This window comes from Budorcas taxicolor, chromosome 8 (genome assembly GCF_023091745.1).
Source record: "Budorcas taxicolor isolate Tak-1 chromosome 8, Takin1.1, whole genome shotgun sequence".
Lineage (NCBI taxonomy): Eukaryota > Metazoa > Chordata > Mammalia > Artiodactyla > Bovidae > Budorcas > Budorcas taxicolor.
Window position 1 is genome coordinate 28,093,692 of NC_068917.1, and position 15,737 is coordinate 28,109,428.

Consider the following 15,737-nt stretch of genomic DNA (forward strand, 5'->3'; position numbering starts at 1 on the left):
GCCTTCCTCATTTCCCCCTTGTCAGTTTTCTCACCCTAAGCCAAACCTACTTTTAGGTAAAAAAAGATCAAATTTGTAGCTTTAAAATGGCATCATTTCATCTTCCAGATTGGATTCGAGTCTATTATCTCTTCATAGGTCACCTGGCTTTTTTAAAAATCCAGACTGGACAACCTAACTAGAATCTCACCTCTAATTTTTCAAAATTTCTTTTTGTCTATCTTTTTTTAACTAGGGGGAGTCATAGCCAATTCTTCTTTTTCCCCAGATTTTTTTAAACTGAGGTAAAATTCACATAACAAAATTAACCATTTTAGGAGTGTATAGTTCAGCAGCAGTTAATACAAGTGTAATATGCAATCATCACCTCTATCCAGTTCTGAAATGTTTCCATCGCTCCGAAAAGAAACCTCAAATCCATGAAGCTGCCACTCCCCCTTCTCCCTCTCCCCAGTCCCTGGCAACTACTAACCTGTTTTCTGTCTCCACAAATTTACTTATTCTGGATATTTCATAAAAGTGTAATCATGCAATAAGTGACCTTTTGTGTCTGACTTCTTTCACTCGGCATACTGTTTTGGAGGTTCACCTGCATCGTAGCACATAGCAATACTTTCTTTTGATGAGTAATATTTCATTGTATGGCTACCACATTTTGTTTATCCAATGTGCTTACAGTGTCCTTAACACTGAACAATGCTGCTGTGAATAATCATGTCCAAGGTTTTCAGTATTTGTTTTCCATTCTCTGAGTTATAGCCCCTCAAGCTAACATCACTGGATCATATGGTAATTGTGTGCTTAACTTACAAACCACAAGACAATTCTCCACAATGGCTGAACCATTTTACACTGCTACCAGCAAGGTCCAAGGGTCCTAATTTTTCCACATCCTTGCCAACACTTGTTATTTCCTGAGGTTTTTATTTGCTTTGTTTGTTTAATAAGGCCATCCCAGAAGGTATGAAGTGTTAGGGATAGTCAGCTTCTTTTAAAATTTCACCTCTAATTGAGGAGTAAGGAGCTCCTTGGGAAGGACTGGGCATGCAGAGGAAAAGAGATGTGCAGAATGTTTAAACAACACCTGGATCTAAATGCACACCACCAGTGAGCAAGGGGTGAGAGAGGGGTCAAAAAAGACTAAAACCTTTCAGAGATAGGAAGATGGAGTAGATGAAGTCTGCAAAGCCAAGAGCATGGGGGCTTTCGAAAGGAAAGACTGGTCACCCATATTAGACAACACAGAGCGGGTCTCAAGGGAACCAAGAGGGTGGGTGCCCAAACTGAATGAAAGGAGCCAGGGTAGAAGGGCTTTTCCAGACCTGGGAAGTCACACTGGGGCACAGCTAAACAAAAGGCATCGGCAAACCCCAGAACTGGAGGCGCAGTGCGGGTGGACACTGGCAACATCAGTAGCCAATGGACGCCTCTGTCACCATCTGGGAACAAGAGGGGATGGGAATGACAGTCTTTAGAAAGGGGAGAAGCATAGAGTGGAGAGAGATAAAGAACAAGACCTTTTGTCGGGGTGGGATAGGAACAAGGCTGCTGCCTTTGGTTAAAGTTCAAGACAAATCCCTCACGGGGCTGCATCCTTCCGGAGAAGGGGGTGCCTTGCTCTAGTTGGCCCATTCTGATGGGGACCTTTTTCTCCTTCCCCTCTTGGAGCTACTGGCAACCCTGGGTGAGAGTCTGGATAAATGACCACAGCAGTCCCAGGCGGTATACAGTGTCCACACTTGGGAATATAGCCAACTCTCATTTATTTACTAAAAAGCAGATAAGGAGGGATTCAGGACAAGGCTCTATGTAATATCACAGCCTTTAACTTTCCATGGAGTTATTTAAAGAACCCAAGATCTTAAAAAAAAGACAGAAAGAAAGAAAGAAAAAAACTCAGATCTTTAAGAGTTAAAATGAGAGACCTTAACAGTGGGACACAATTGAGCTACTAAGCACGCATGCACGTGAGCGATGTTAAATGTTTTATAAGGGGATGTTAAGCAATGGCCTGGAAAGGCTCCCAGGCTAGCCAAGTTCAGAAAGGCAGTCACCCACAGAGGTGGGGCCAGCATCCAACCACTCTTTCCACTGCCCAAAGCTGACTTTTTTCACCTTCAATCCATCCAACCACATTCTGACCATTCATGCTTCAACTGGCATCTGAAAATTCTGAACTGCATCACACATTGTGTACCAATGACCTTTAGGTGATTTAAACATTGCTCTCTGTTTTGTTAAACACAGAGGTAGAAGGAATTAAAGGTGAAAGGGGAAGGAGGAGAAAAATGGGATTGTGATACTATAGGTAACTCTCTCCTCTCATGTACATGAGTATGTTCTCCGTGTAAGAAAAAGAATACATTACAAAGCTAAAGTCTGCCTTGCTATCCTCCTCCCTGGAGATACCCACTCTTCTCAGATTCATAATCCTCAATTTCTTTGCATTTATGTAAATATATTATCATATATATCACATATTGCAACATTATATTTTGGCAACTTCCTTTTCTCATTCCACAATACACCCTGCTAACCTTTTTATCTTAAGTCATAGAGACTTGTCACACCTGCTGAGGGTACTGCAGAAGGCAACACTTCATTGAGCCATTCCACTAATGGTGGGAAGTGCACTGATTTATAGCCCCACCTAACAACGCTGGGGAATATAACACAGCTTTTCACCCCAGTACAGTCATCCTTCTATATCCATGGGGGATTGGTTTCAGGAGTCCCTCGGATACCAGACTTTGTTGGATGCTCAAATCTCTTATATAAAATAGCATTATACATGCAATATATGGAGAAGGCAATGGCACCCCACTCTAGTACTCTTGCCTGGAAAATCCCACGGACGGGGGAGCCTGGTGGGCTGCCATCTATGGGGTCGCACAGAGTCGGACACGACTGAGCGCCTTCACTTTCACTTTACACTTTCATGCATTGGAGAAGGAAATGGCAACCCACTCCAGTGTTCTTGCCTGGAGAATCCCAGGGACGGGGGAGCCTGGTGGGCTGCCGTCTATGGGGTCGCACAGAGTCGGACATGACTGAGGCGACTTAGCAGCAGCAGCAGCATATAACATACACACATGCTCCTGTATACTTTACACTGATTGTAAAGTATAAATTTACACTTTACAATGGGAAAACAATTTTTCCACAGATGGGGGGAGGGGTGGTTTGGGATGATTCAAGCACACCAGTGGGTTGTGGCAGTGAACACAGATGCAGCTTCGCTTATTTGCCCAATGCTCACCTTCTGCTGCCCAGTTCCTAATACGTACTAGTCTGCAGCCCAGGGTTGGAAACCCCTGCTTCAAATCATCTCTAGATTATTTATAATACCTAATACAGATTTCCAGGAGAAATATCAATAACCTCAGATATTCAAATGATACCACCCTTATGGCAGAAAGTGAAGAGGAACTAAAAAGCCTCTAGATGAAAGTGAAAGAGCAGACTGAAAAAGTTGGCTTAAAGCTCAACATTCAAAAAACGAAGATCTGGTCCCATCTGGTCCCATCACTTCATGGGAAGTAGATGGGGAAACAGTGGAAACAGTGTCAGACTTTATTTTTTTGGGCTCCAAAATCACTGCAGATGGTGATTGCAGCCATGAAATTAAAAGACGCTTACTCCTTGGAAGAAAAGTTATGACCAACCTAGATAGCATATTCAAAAGCAGAGGCATTACTTTGCCAACAAAGGTCCGTCTAGTCAAGGCTATGGTTTTCCCAGTAGTCATGTATGGATGTGAGAGTTGGACTGTGAAGAAAGCTGAGCAATGAAGAATTGATGCTTTTGAACTGTGGTGTTGGAGAAGACTCTTGAGAGTCCCTTGGACTGCAAGGAGATCCAACCAGTACATTCTGAAGGAGATCAGCCCTGGGATGTCTTTGGAAGGAATGATGCTAAAGTTGAAACTCCAGTACTTTGGCCACCTCATGCGAAGAGTTGATTCATTGGAAAAGATTCTGATGCTGGGAGGGATTGGGGGCAGGAGGAGAAGGGGACGACAGAGGATGAGATGGCTGGATGGCATCACCAACTCGATGGATGTGAGTTTGAGTGAACTCCGGGAGTTGGTGATGGACAAGGAGGCCTGGCGTGCTGAAATTCATGGGGTCGCAAAGAGTCAGACACGACTGAACGACTGAGCGACTGAACTGAACTGAATACAATGTAAAGGCTATGTAAATAGTTGCAGGTATACAGCAATTCAAGCTTCCCTGGTGGCTCAGACGGTAAAGTGTCTTCCTGCAATGCAGGAGACCTGGGTTCAACCCCTGGGTCAGGAAGATCCCCTGGAGAAGGGAATGGCAACCCACTCCAGTATTCTTGCCTGGAGAATTCCATGGACACGAGCCTGGTGGGCTAAAGTCCATGGGATTGAAGAGAATCGGACATGCCTGAGCAACTAATACACAGGCATACAGCAATTCAAGCTTTGCTTTCTGGAACTCTCTGGAATTTTTTTTTTCCAAATATTTTCAATCCATACTGGGTTGAATCCACAGATACAGAACTACGGACATGGAGAGCTGACTGTATGCGTTTATTGCCTCAAATCTTCTCAGTCTCCTTTGCTTCAGCCATGTACAACCATCTATGGCCAAGCTGTCCCTTAAAAGTCTTTTTCAATCTATGTTAGCACTAGCATTGTACACAATAATGACTTTTAAATTTACACACGATTCACAAAAACATGAGGTAGTTTAATACACCTCCAGTGAAATTATGATACCTCAATTATTTTTAATGTCCATATCAGAGAGTTCAATAGAAATAGAAACACTATTTAACAGATAGTTCCAAATAAGCCTGAAATCTCAGTATTGCTTCTGTACAACCCATCTACCAATACTTGCTGGCCTCCACCATGCCTTTTTAAGACATAAATCTATGGGGACTTTCTTGGCAGTCTGGTGGTTAAGACTTCACCCTTCCCTTGCAGGGGACATAAGTTCCACCCTGGTCAGGAAACTAAGATCCTGCATGTTGCCCAGGAAAAATTAAAAGAAAAAAGACATCAGTCTATGAAAAGGAAAAGCCCAAATTAGAGGGAGATGCTCCCCAAGACAAAAAGAGGAAGGAACTCCGAAAGAAATGCGGGAAAGCAAATGAGTTGTGGTTAAAAAGATTCAATGGCTCCATGTCTACTGAAAAAACGAAACTTCCCCTCAAAGTTATGTAGCTCACTGAAGTTGAATAGTTCAGCCAAGGGGTATTTTTTAAAGCCCATTGTTGGATTATCCTTTGAAGAATTGGTTTGTTTAGTGCCTGCCTAACAGATTTTGTTTTAATTAAAAGGAAACCACAATTTAAAAATTTATTATTTCCTTAGAGAGTTCCTCATTCTGTGACATTTGCACCAAAATAATCTCAGGAACATACTGCAATCTCATCCTGACGCATGTGATTGTGCATTTTCCCAGACAGAGGGCAAACACTGACAAAGCAACAGGCTGTAAATTCTTCTGAGCAACAAGTTCATAAATAGCTAACAGACATTACCCTGGCTGAGGAGACTATGCATCTTAATCGAATGTAGGTTTCTAATGATCCATTCCATTATGGCAGGCCCCTTTCCTGCCTCTGGGATGACCAACTGTCCTAGCATGCCTGGCGCTGAGGAGGGCTTCCCAGGATATGGAACTTTCAGTTTTAAAAATGGGAAAATCTCAGGGAAACCAGAACAAGTTGGTCACCCAGCTCAGAGGCCTTCCTGCAAAATCTACCCACCTCCCACAGTATACCACCCAAGCAGAGGACTAACAACACCTCGAACTGGGGTCTCCTGCATTGCAGGCAGATTCTTTACCAGCTGAGCTACGAGGGAATCCCACAAAGAACCCCGCAGCCACTCGTGTGTAGATACCTCTGTGGTCCTCACCACCCAGGTGACTATGTGGGTCTGGTCTCTGTGATAGGCACACAGTTGCCCAGCAAGTGGCTGGCTAGATGGATAGAGAGACTGACAGATTGACTGACAGACAGTCCTGCCCTACAGAGAGTGGTCTGTGGCTTTGGCATATAAAGGGAACTCCACTTATCTTGATGATGGGGGCAAAGCTGAGTAGGGGAGGTGACAGACCATGGGCTGATTTTAGGCATGGATTTTTCTTCAAGACTTTTTTTCAGCACCAGTTCATTTCCTTCTGTCCTCCTGGGTCCCCAACAGAATTCCCAAAGGCCAAGCTAAGTGATTAAAACACAAACCCCACTTTCCTCCAAAGCTGCTAGGTTGTGGATCTTTCTCTGACTGTGACCAGGCCTTAAAACGTAAAAAGGAACTTAATTCAATAAAATTTGTATTTAGAAGAAACAGTACAAAATGTGCACAGGCAAAAGGCTGTGGAAGGGCATGATATGTTCTTGGAAGAGATATTTGGGCTTGGCTGACGCAAAGGATGATGGCAAGATTTAAGGCAATGGAGATATGTGGGCACCAAGAGCAAAATGCTCTATACTCTCAGACATTGCCAGTAAGAACACAGATCAGAGTACTTTTTCTGGTGGACCATTAAACAACAATCGCTAGTCTTCAAAGTAAATATTGCCCTCGACACAGCAATTTCCTATCTAGAACTAGTACCTGGAGAAGTACATCCAGATGCCTATTTGAGGACATTCATTGCCTAACTGTTCAGAAACCAAAATGAAAACAATAAACAGGAACTGCCCTAAATGTCCATCAATATAAATTGACCGGTCAATCCATTAAAGGGAATACTATATAGACACTGCAGAGAAGAAAATAATTCTATACAATCCAATATGGGATTATCTGCAAGACAAACCAAGTGAAAAAACCAAGGTGTACAAGAATTTCTGTAGTGTGATCTCAACTGGGCTGGAAAAAAATTTGGTTGTGATGTGTATATACACAGGCCTCCCTGGTAGCTCAGACAGTAAAGAAACTGGCCTGCAGTGCAGGAGACCTAGGTTTGATCCCTGGGTCAGGAAGAACCCCTGGAGAAGGAAATGGCTACCCATTCCGTATCCTTGCCTGGAGAATTCCATGGACAGAGAAACCTGGCAGGCTACAGTCCATGGGATCGCAGAGAGTCAGACACGACTGAGTGACTAACACTGTGTATATACCTGTTGCACATGTATTTTCTATGTTTACACAAATACATGTTTTTTACATGCTTTGAAGATGTCTGAAAAGATGCAGAAGAAAGAGTATTTTTCACTTTATAACTTGCATATTTTTTTAACCATGATCATGTTGTCACTTTTATAATAAACAACAATGGCAAAAAACTACTTTAAACGACTTCCCTGGCGGTCCAGTAGTTAAAACTGCACTTCCACTGCAGGGGGCCTAATAGCATCAATCCTTGGTCTGGGAACTAAGATCCTGCATGCTGCAAGTTTCAGCCAAAAAAAAAAAAATCCCAAAACTTTTTGTCCCATATCCACCACTACGACTAGCCAAAAGATCACACGGTCCCAGTGCAGTAGTTTTATGTTAAAGAATGACTAAATAATAAATACCTATACTGTGCTAAATAAATTTAACGTAGCTACAATGGTATTTGCATCTTCAAGAGCAGTATCTTAGTAGGGTCAAATGGACCCTCCAAGTTCTAACTCTAGATCTGCCATTTTCTTGACCTTTGCAAGTTTCAAAATCTATCTAGGCCTCAGTTTTCTCCTGTGTCAAATGGATGTAACAAATAGCACCCACTGCTGAGGGTGACTGTAAAGGACCCTGGGCAGCTTCAACACAGCAAACAACTACTGGTAGCCAGGAGTGACTGCAGTTGTAGTAGTGACAGCTTACCACCAAGATCCATAAAGAAGGTTTTAAATGCCCCCTCTGAGTCCTCCTGATTTTACGTCTTCAATTTTTTGTCAATCAGTAATGATTATTATTTTATTGTAAAATAGATAATTAGGCCTGCTGCCTTACTCTGCAGAGAAGGCAATGGCACCCCACTCCAGTACTCTTGCCTGGAAAATCCCATGGGCAGAGGAGCCTGGTAGGCTGCAGTCCATGGGGTCTCGAAGAGTCGGACACAACTGAGTGACTTCACTTTCACTTTTCACTTTCCTGCATTGGAGAAGGAAATGGCAACCCACTCCAGTGTTCTTGCCTGGAGAATCCCAGGGATGGGGGAGCCTGGTAGGCTGCCATCTATGGGGTCGCACAGAGTCAAACACGACTGAAGTGACTTAGCAGCAGCCTTACTCTGAGAATTTAATGAGATGAAGGAAATGGCAACCCACTCCAGTACTCTTGCCTGGAAAATCCCATGGATGGAGGAGCCTGGTAGGCTACAGTCCATGGGGTCCCAAAGAGTAGAACAGGACTGAGCGACTTCACTTTCACTTTATCACCAAGTAGCTCACTGTCTTCCCTAATACAGGAGTAAGATAAGCATGGGTTTGTTCTGTGACAAGGATCAGAAGATAACTAAGACTTGGGAAGGAGAGAAGGAAATGCTTTTTGCTAAATTCTTTGGATCTACACTCTACAAAGTCTGATGGCCGACTTCTTCTCTGAGACCCTCAGTATTCGCACTTTGCTACAGCAGATTCTGTGGTTTACAAGTATGCCAAAGAACAAGGTTTGTCAGGGGGACCAACAGAGCTAATCAGCCACAGATGCTGCAGCTGAAGATCAACAGCTCATTTCTAAAAAAGACTGTAGTAACAGCTCCAATGAGACCAGATGAAAAGTAAAGACAAAAATAAGCTCTCCTCCTCATCCAGCACCCTGGGGGAGACTCGGAGCAGCTATACACTAACTTTTTGGACCAAATAACTAGACCTGACTCTACTGGCCTCAGACACCACAGGTAATTACCTTGCTGGGTATGTGAGAATCTGTCCCCAGGCTGTCATTTCTTCTCTAACTCTGGTGCAATCCTTAGTAGTACTCTCCACTTACAAATGGAAAAACTGACTTACTGCCTTTGAAAGCACCCAGCCCTGCCCCAGTCCATCCTCTGTGGGCAACTGTCCACACCTGACTGCACGCTCTGAAACAGGCTTGTCCAACAGGTGGAGGGTGGCCACCTCTGATGACTGCATGTGTCACAGCTTCTAGGGGCAGCAGAGGACCAGGTTTCCCTGCAGAATTAACCCAGTCATTTAGAAAAAAAAAAAAAAGGAATGTTTGCTGGGAGGGCAGCCCAGGAATTCAGCACTGAAGGGAGGGAGAGTGCAGAGCCTGGATCATGGTCCCAGCTCTGCCAGAAATGACCGCAGGGCCGCTCCCCTCTCCAGAGTCAGTTTCCTCAACAGTGAATAGAAGGATGGGGACAAGCTCATGGAGATCCTTCCAGGCAATAAGCATTGACTCAAGCCCAGGATATTCTCTCCAGCAAATCAAAGGGGAAAATCCTAAAGAAGAAAGTCAAAATTCACAGTGATTCACATACCAGGAGTTGCTGTTTTCCATATTACTGCAGTGAAAAGATAAGCTGCAGAAATGACCACACAAAGTCTCACATTTGGAACCACATTTGGACTTAGCGAAAAGAATAGACATTTCCTTCCCAACTGCAGGCCTGGGCTTCCCAGGTGGCACAGTGGTAAAGAATCCGTCTGCCAGTGTAGGAGACGCAAGAGACATGGTTTCAATCCCTGGGTCAGGGAAATGACCCACTCCGGTGTTCTTGCCGGGAAAATTCCATGGACAGAGGAGCCTGGCGGGCTACAGTCCATGGGGTCGGAGAAAGTCGGACACGACTGAGCACACACACAACTGCAGGTTTTCCCTCCCACAAAAAACTAAAAGCACACAAGATTCTGCAATGGGACAGTTTCCTCTTGACCACAGCTACAGACCCAGGCAAGTCCAGAAAGCATACACACACACACACACACACACACACAGATCACTCCCAAATTTCCCTTTCACTTCTCTGTGCTGCACAGCGCACAGGCCTAGGGAAACTGATCTAGGGGCTAGTGTGAGGCTCGGCACTAAAGGCAAGAACTCCCAGTAATTAACTTGATTCTGGCCCCAGGTAACTCGACCTATTATTGATGTACATGGCGGGAGGCGGGCAGCGCCAACCTTCGGAGTGGGCCCCGCCCCACATACCTGCCTGGAGGTCACCCCCTTTCCCCGACTCCTAGAGCAGGTACTCGGGGCAAAAACCGCACAATGCAACCCAAGTGCGTCACACCACAGAGATCCTAAGGGAGGAAAGGGAGTAGTCCCCGCGGTTTCACCGCTCCCAACTGACCCAAACTGGAAGAATGGGCTGACAGGGAGCACCAGCTCCGGGACGGGTGGGGACCAAACAGGACAATAGAGCCATCAGAAAGAAATGACCAGAGGAGGAGGATGGCCCAGATGTCGGGGACAGAGACTGGAGGGGAGGACAGATGGAGAACTGGAAGGCGCGCAGGGGAGGGGGCGTGGGTCGACTCTGGCCGCGGAGCGAAAACGCCCCAGATACGCGCGTCGACCAGGGTCCGGGCTCCAGGCGCGGCGGCTGCGCTGGGGGACAGCCCCCTCCCGCCAGCCCGTGCCATCCCGCTCCCGTGCCCCGCACCGTGTTGTAGAACTCGGCGATGGCAGGCACGATGGTGTAGTTGTCCTCGCACCAGTCCACCTCCGAGCTGCCAGCCCGCAGCTGGTCCCACCAGTGCGGGGCGCTCATGGCCACTCTGGGGCATTGGAGCAGAGGCTCCCGCAGCCGAGAGGAGGCCAGAGCTGCTGCTGGAAACCGGCGGTGGTGGTGGTGGCAGCGGCCGCCGCGGCTTTATGTACCACGGGACAGCCGCCGGATGTGGCGCCTCCTGGGCCGGCCTCTCGGGGCTCCGCTCTGTCCTGTAGGACGTGACTGGCTCGCGGACCCCTCCCTAGGCTCCGCCCCCTCGGGCAGCCTGCGGGACCAGGGCCGGCCACGCCCACCCCAGAGGCGGGATGTGCGGGGGAAGCGGGCAGGAGGGGAGGCGGGACCGGCCCCCTGCGCCCGCCTCTAAACACGCCTGTTCCCAGCAGGTGGCAAAGGCTTTGACAGGCCTGCCCCCGCCCACCTTCCGGCTCAGACTTGCAGGCGCCCCCTACCCTTGTTAAGCGAGTTGTGACAGAACTCGCCCTGGCAAAAATTAAAATTAAGGAGAAAAACCCAGGGGGACCGGACCCCTACGGAATCTTGGGGAAGTTTGCTCAGACTTGCCTGTATGATACGTGGGACACCCACTCTCACGGCGGAGAAAAGCCCTCAGTCCCTCCGAAGTCAGTAAGGGATTGCTTGGTGCGGTGGGCCGGGGCAGAAAGACCTTGGGGACTGGAGTGGGGGACCAAGGATTCTCCCACGCAGCCTCTGCCGCCCAAACCCTGGTGGAGTGCTCTGCAATTTTGAATACTTTCCTGCCCTCCGCCCCTCGGACTCCAGTGCTAGAATAAAGTAATTGCCCATCGGGTCAAACTTCAGCTATCCGAATCCCCAAAGGATGCAGTGTGACAGGTATGGCACCTCCAGAACACCCCAGCTACGAGAGATGATGACGCATATATTGCACTTACTATGTACCAGGCTGGAGAAGGAGATGGCAACCCACTCCAGTATTCTTGCCTAGAGAATCCCATGGACGCAAGAGCCTGGTGGGCTGCTGTCCATAGGGTCGCACAGAGTCGGACCCAACTGAAGTGACTTAGCAGCAGCAGCAGCAGCAGCATGTACCAGGCACTTGTTGAAGAGTTTCCATGTGTCACTTAGTGCTCCCAGAGGGGATCCTAAGAAGTGGGTTCTATCGGCAATGCCATTCTAGCTAGTAAGTGGCCAAGCTAGAAATCAATTTCAGGATGATCTCAACTGTGAGATAACTATTTTGCTTTTGTTGCTGTAACTGTTCTACATGAGGTAAGAGCTAGGTGGGCCCCAGGGTGAACAGCTGGTTCATCCCCTGTGGACAGATACTCCAAAATAGCAGGAGTGAGAGAGGAGATGAGCCCTACCCAGATAAAAGATAAAAGATTACATATCCCTCATTCGAAAAGTCAAGAGGACCTTTCTGACTAGACCTGCTCAGAAAGGTTCCCTGGAAGTAAAAAAAAGTGAGGGGGTGCCTCCCCATAGTAAGTGATGTTGATACCCATGGTCTTCTTTGTTAGAATCCATCTTGGCCAAGAGATGCGTGCACACACATGGGAGAACCCTGACACACCAAATAGAGACGCTGAACCTGGCAAAGCAAGATGATTGGCTAAAGGAAACCCAAAAGAAATGCCCCATAAAAGTGATTCAAGCTACTGCGAGGATGCAACTCTCTCTCTCTCTCTGAACCTGCCTGTGTGCCTATCCTACACGTGTACTCTTTTCCTCCTAATAAAACACTTTATTTGTTTCACTTCTTTCTGTGTCTATGTGGAAATTCATTTCTATGCAGCTGACAGGCCAGGGCCTTGTCACTGACCACTGGTCCCTGGTGGTCTAGTGGCTAGGATTCAGCACTCTCACTGTCGAGGCCTGACTTTTAATCTCTGGCCAGAAGCAGAAATCCTGCTTCAAGCGTCTGCAGGCCCAGGTCACCAGAGATCATGTTGTTTCTATATCAAAGCTAATCTAGTCCCACTGATATCTGGAGAAATTGTTTTGGTTGGTCCTGGCTCTCATCCTTCTTCCTTGGGCAGCTCTAGAAATTCAGCTCAAGATAGCAGTGGCAGAAGAGGCCCTGGTCAGGTGACTGTCACTAGGATCTCCTTGCTCCAGCCTACATGGTACCCTGAAGGCCAGCACCTCCCCAGGGCCTGACCTCTCTCTGACCTGACTCTCCACTTTGACCCTGGCTAGGGCTCCAGGGCCTTATGCCCCCAGTGTCCATCTTCCACAGGTTCCTGCACACCATTTGTTTATCTTTCCAGACCTCCATCACTGGTAGAAACTGCAAGCCCCAACTCCTCTCCTATACTCCAGGAAACCCAGCTTTCACCCCTGGGAGCCAGACCACACTTCTCCTTTCAACTTTGTCCCAACTCCTATCCTGTCCTCTTCCTAGACAGCCAGTTCCATTGTGTCCAGAAAAATAAAACTACCATATAACCCAATAATCCCATTCCTGGGCATATATCCAGAGAAAACTATAAAAGGCACATGTACCCTATTTCCATAGCAGCAAGACATGGAAGCAAACTAAATGTCCATTGACAGACGAATGACTAAAGAAGGTGTGGGTATATATACAGAAACAATGGAATATTAATCAGCCATACAAAGAATTAAATACTCCTATTTGTAGCAACATGGACAGACCTAGAGATTATCATAGTAAGTGAAGTAAACCAAATAGGGAAAAACAAATGTCATATGACATCACTTACGTGTGGAATCTAAGAAAAATGATACAAGTAAATTTATTTACAAAACAGAAATAGACTTACAGACATAGAAAACAAACCTATGTTTACCAAACAAGGAAGTGGTGAGAGGGATAAATTAGGAGTTTGAGATTAACATATGCACACTACTATATACCAAACAAATAACCAACAAAAACCTACTGTAGACCACAGGGATATTTTATACTAATCTATAAGGAAAAAGAATCTGAAAAAGTATATATATATATATATATATATATATATATATATATATATGAATAACTTTTCTATATACCTGAAACTAAACAACATTGTAAATCAACTATACTGCAATAAAAAATAAGACTCTGTAAATTTCTAATATGGTAAATATTGGTAGATATTATTACATAAACAAAAATTCTATATATTCCTTAATTTTTTAGTATTACAGGAGTCCTCAGATCAAAAAGGTTAAGAGCTGCTATTAAAAAGAAAGATATCCCCAATTAAATCATTTGTAAAAGATTTTTTATCATTTAGTTTGAAATATTTATTGAATGAGAGCTTTTAGACTTAGACATATATGATTATACATCATTCTTGAGCCCAGGATAAAAAGAAAAATAAAAGCAGAAGAAATTCATTAAGGAATTCCTGTAGTTTCTTCACACACAGAATCTCTATTCCTGTGAATCATTTTTTGACTCAAAACTGCCAGTGTCCTTAATTACCAAGTCCCAGTGATACAGCAATTGTAAGAGTACTTCACTCTTGTTTGCTTTCCAGCTGTGAATATCGTGTACACCTTTGGATCCTGGCATATTCTTGATCTTACCTGAAGGTGTCAATAGAAGGTTTTCAGACAACGGGAAGCATGTTTCTTTTCCAGATTGTCCTTGTACCATTTGTTGACGGAAACATGGAGATTATAGTCACCAAGTCATCCTACCAGGAAAAACCACTGAGTTTTTGTGTGTTCAGGCAGTGACAAACCATCTCCTCTGTCACCTGGCCAACCTTGATTATAAAATGTCATTCATTGTGAGATGTACCTAAAATTCAGCAATATTACAATGCAAAACACTGTTTTGGTATCAGTGAAATTTGGAATTCGCTGAATATTATTCATCTTCTCTCCAAGTCCTGCTAAGAGACTGATAGGAATTTTCTTCCTACACAGGAAGTCTTATTGTGGATGACAGTTCTGTTTCAAAATCAAAGCTGACCCCTTGGGTTCTGCCTAATTACAACTGCACAGAGAGCCGTTTTGCTCAAGCCAAAAGTCATTGGTGACCAACATGAAGGATGCAAGTTACAATACTCCAAATATGCCTGTGTTGGCCTTCTTGGAGGTGTTTTAACATTTTTCTGATGTTTTCATCCTCTCTCTCCATCGCTAACATTTTTTCAATGGATATAACCTTAGTCACTTAACACCATGACCTGTCACTATGTAATTAATTTTGAAGCAGACATATTAATAGAATGTTGCCTTAGAAACTGCCATTAATAGTTTAATACAAAATCTGATATCTGGAGTAAAGCGAGCTTGGGGAGAGTGGGAGTAAGGTGGGGAATGCAGGGTCTGACAGCAGAGAACAAGGCACGGCTGAATTCTGATGCTGATTTTGCTGCTGGTACTTTTGTTTAAATAAGAGTCAGTGATAGAGATCTAGGAGAGAGCAGGTTTTGGAGAACCACACTTGCAGGGAAATCAGGATGCCAGCATCTATTTTTACAGAATTTATAACTATTTATTTTTGGTCTAAGTAAATATCTGATGATAAATATCCAGTTCAGCTGGTCCCACAAGTGGAAATAAATCATCAAGTAACAAAGTCTGCCTTGCGGGAAAAAAAAAGGGCAGTTACATAAATGAAGCAAGAAGTACATGATCAAAGATGAAATTTTATGCATTTTGCTGTTTGGCCAGAGTTTTTCATCATTGGTCATGATTGAGGCTTGTTGTTTAGACCAGTGATTCTCAAGGTATGGGACCAGTAGCATCAGCACCACCTAGGAATTTGTTAGAAATGCAAATTTCTAGGTCCATAGCCCAGACCTATTGAATCAGAAACTCTGAGGATGGAGTCCAACAACCTCCAGCTTCACAAGCTCTCCAGGTGATTTTGTCCCACACTCAAGTTTGAGAATCACCGTTTTAGTCAATGCACTCGTGGTAGTGGTAAAAAATTCACTCTGGACTATATAACTCAGTTCAGTCGCTCAGTCATGTCTGACTCTTTGCAACCCCATGAATCGCAGCATGCCAGGCCTCGCTGTCCATCACCAACTCCCGGAGTTCACTCAAACTCATGTCCATCGAGTCAGTGATGCCATCCAGCCATCTCATCCTCTGTCGTCCCCTTCTCCTCCTGCCCCCAATCCCTCCCAGCATCAGGGTCGTTTCCAATGAGTCAACTCTTCACATAAGGTAGCCAAAGTATCGGAGTTTCAG

At 45.1% G+C, this 15,737-nt stretch overlaps 1 protein-coding gene across 1 annotated transcript in view; it reads right to left on the reverse strand.

The window, feature by feature from the left end:
* ACER2 (alkaline ceramidase 2) overlaps positions 1 to 10,726 on the reverse strand; it is a 29,816-nt gene extending 19,090 nt beyond the window's left edge. Inside the window, exon 1 of the mRNA XM_052644608.1 lies at positions 10,524 to 10,726. Within this exon, the coding sequence (XP_052500568.1) occupies positions 10,524 to 10,631 (108 nt within the window). The 5' untranslated portion in view covers positions 10,632 to 10,726. The remainder of the gene's footprint in view (positions 1 to 10,523) is intronic.
* Between the last annotated feature and the right edge of the window lie 5,011 nt (positions 10,727 to 15,737).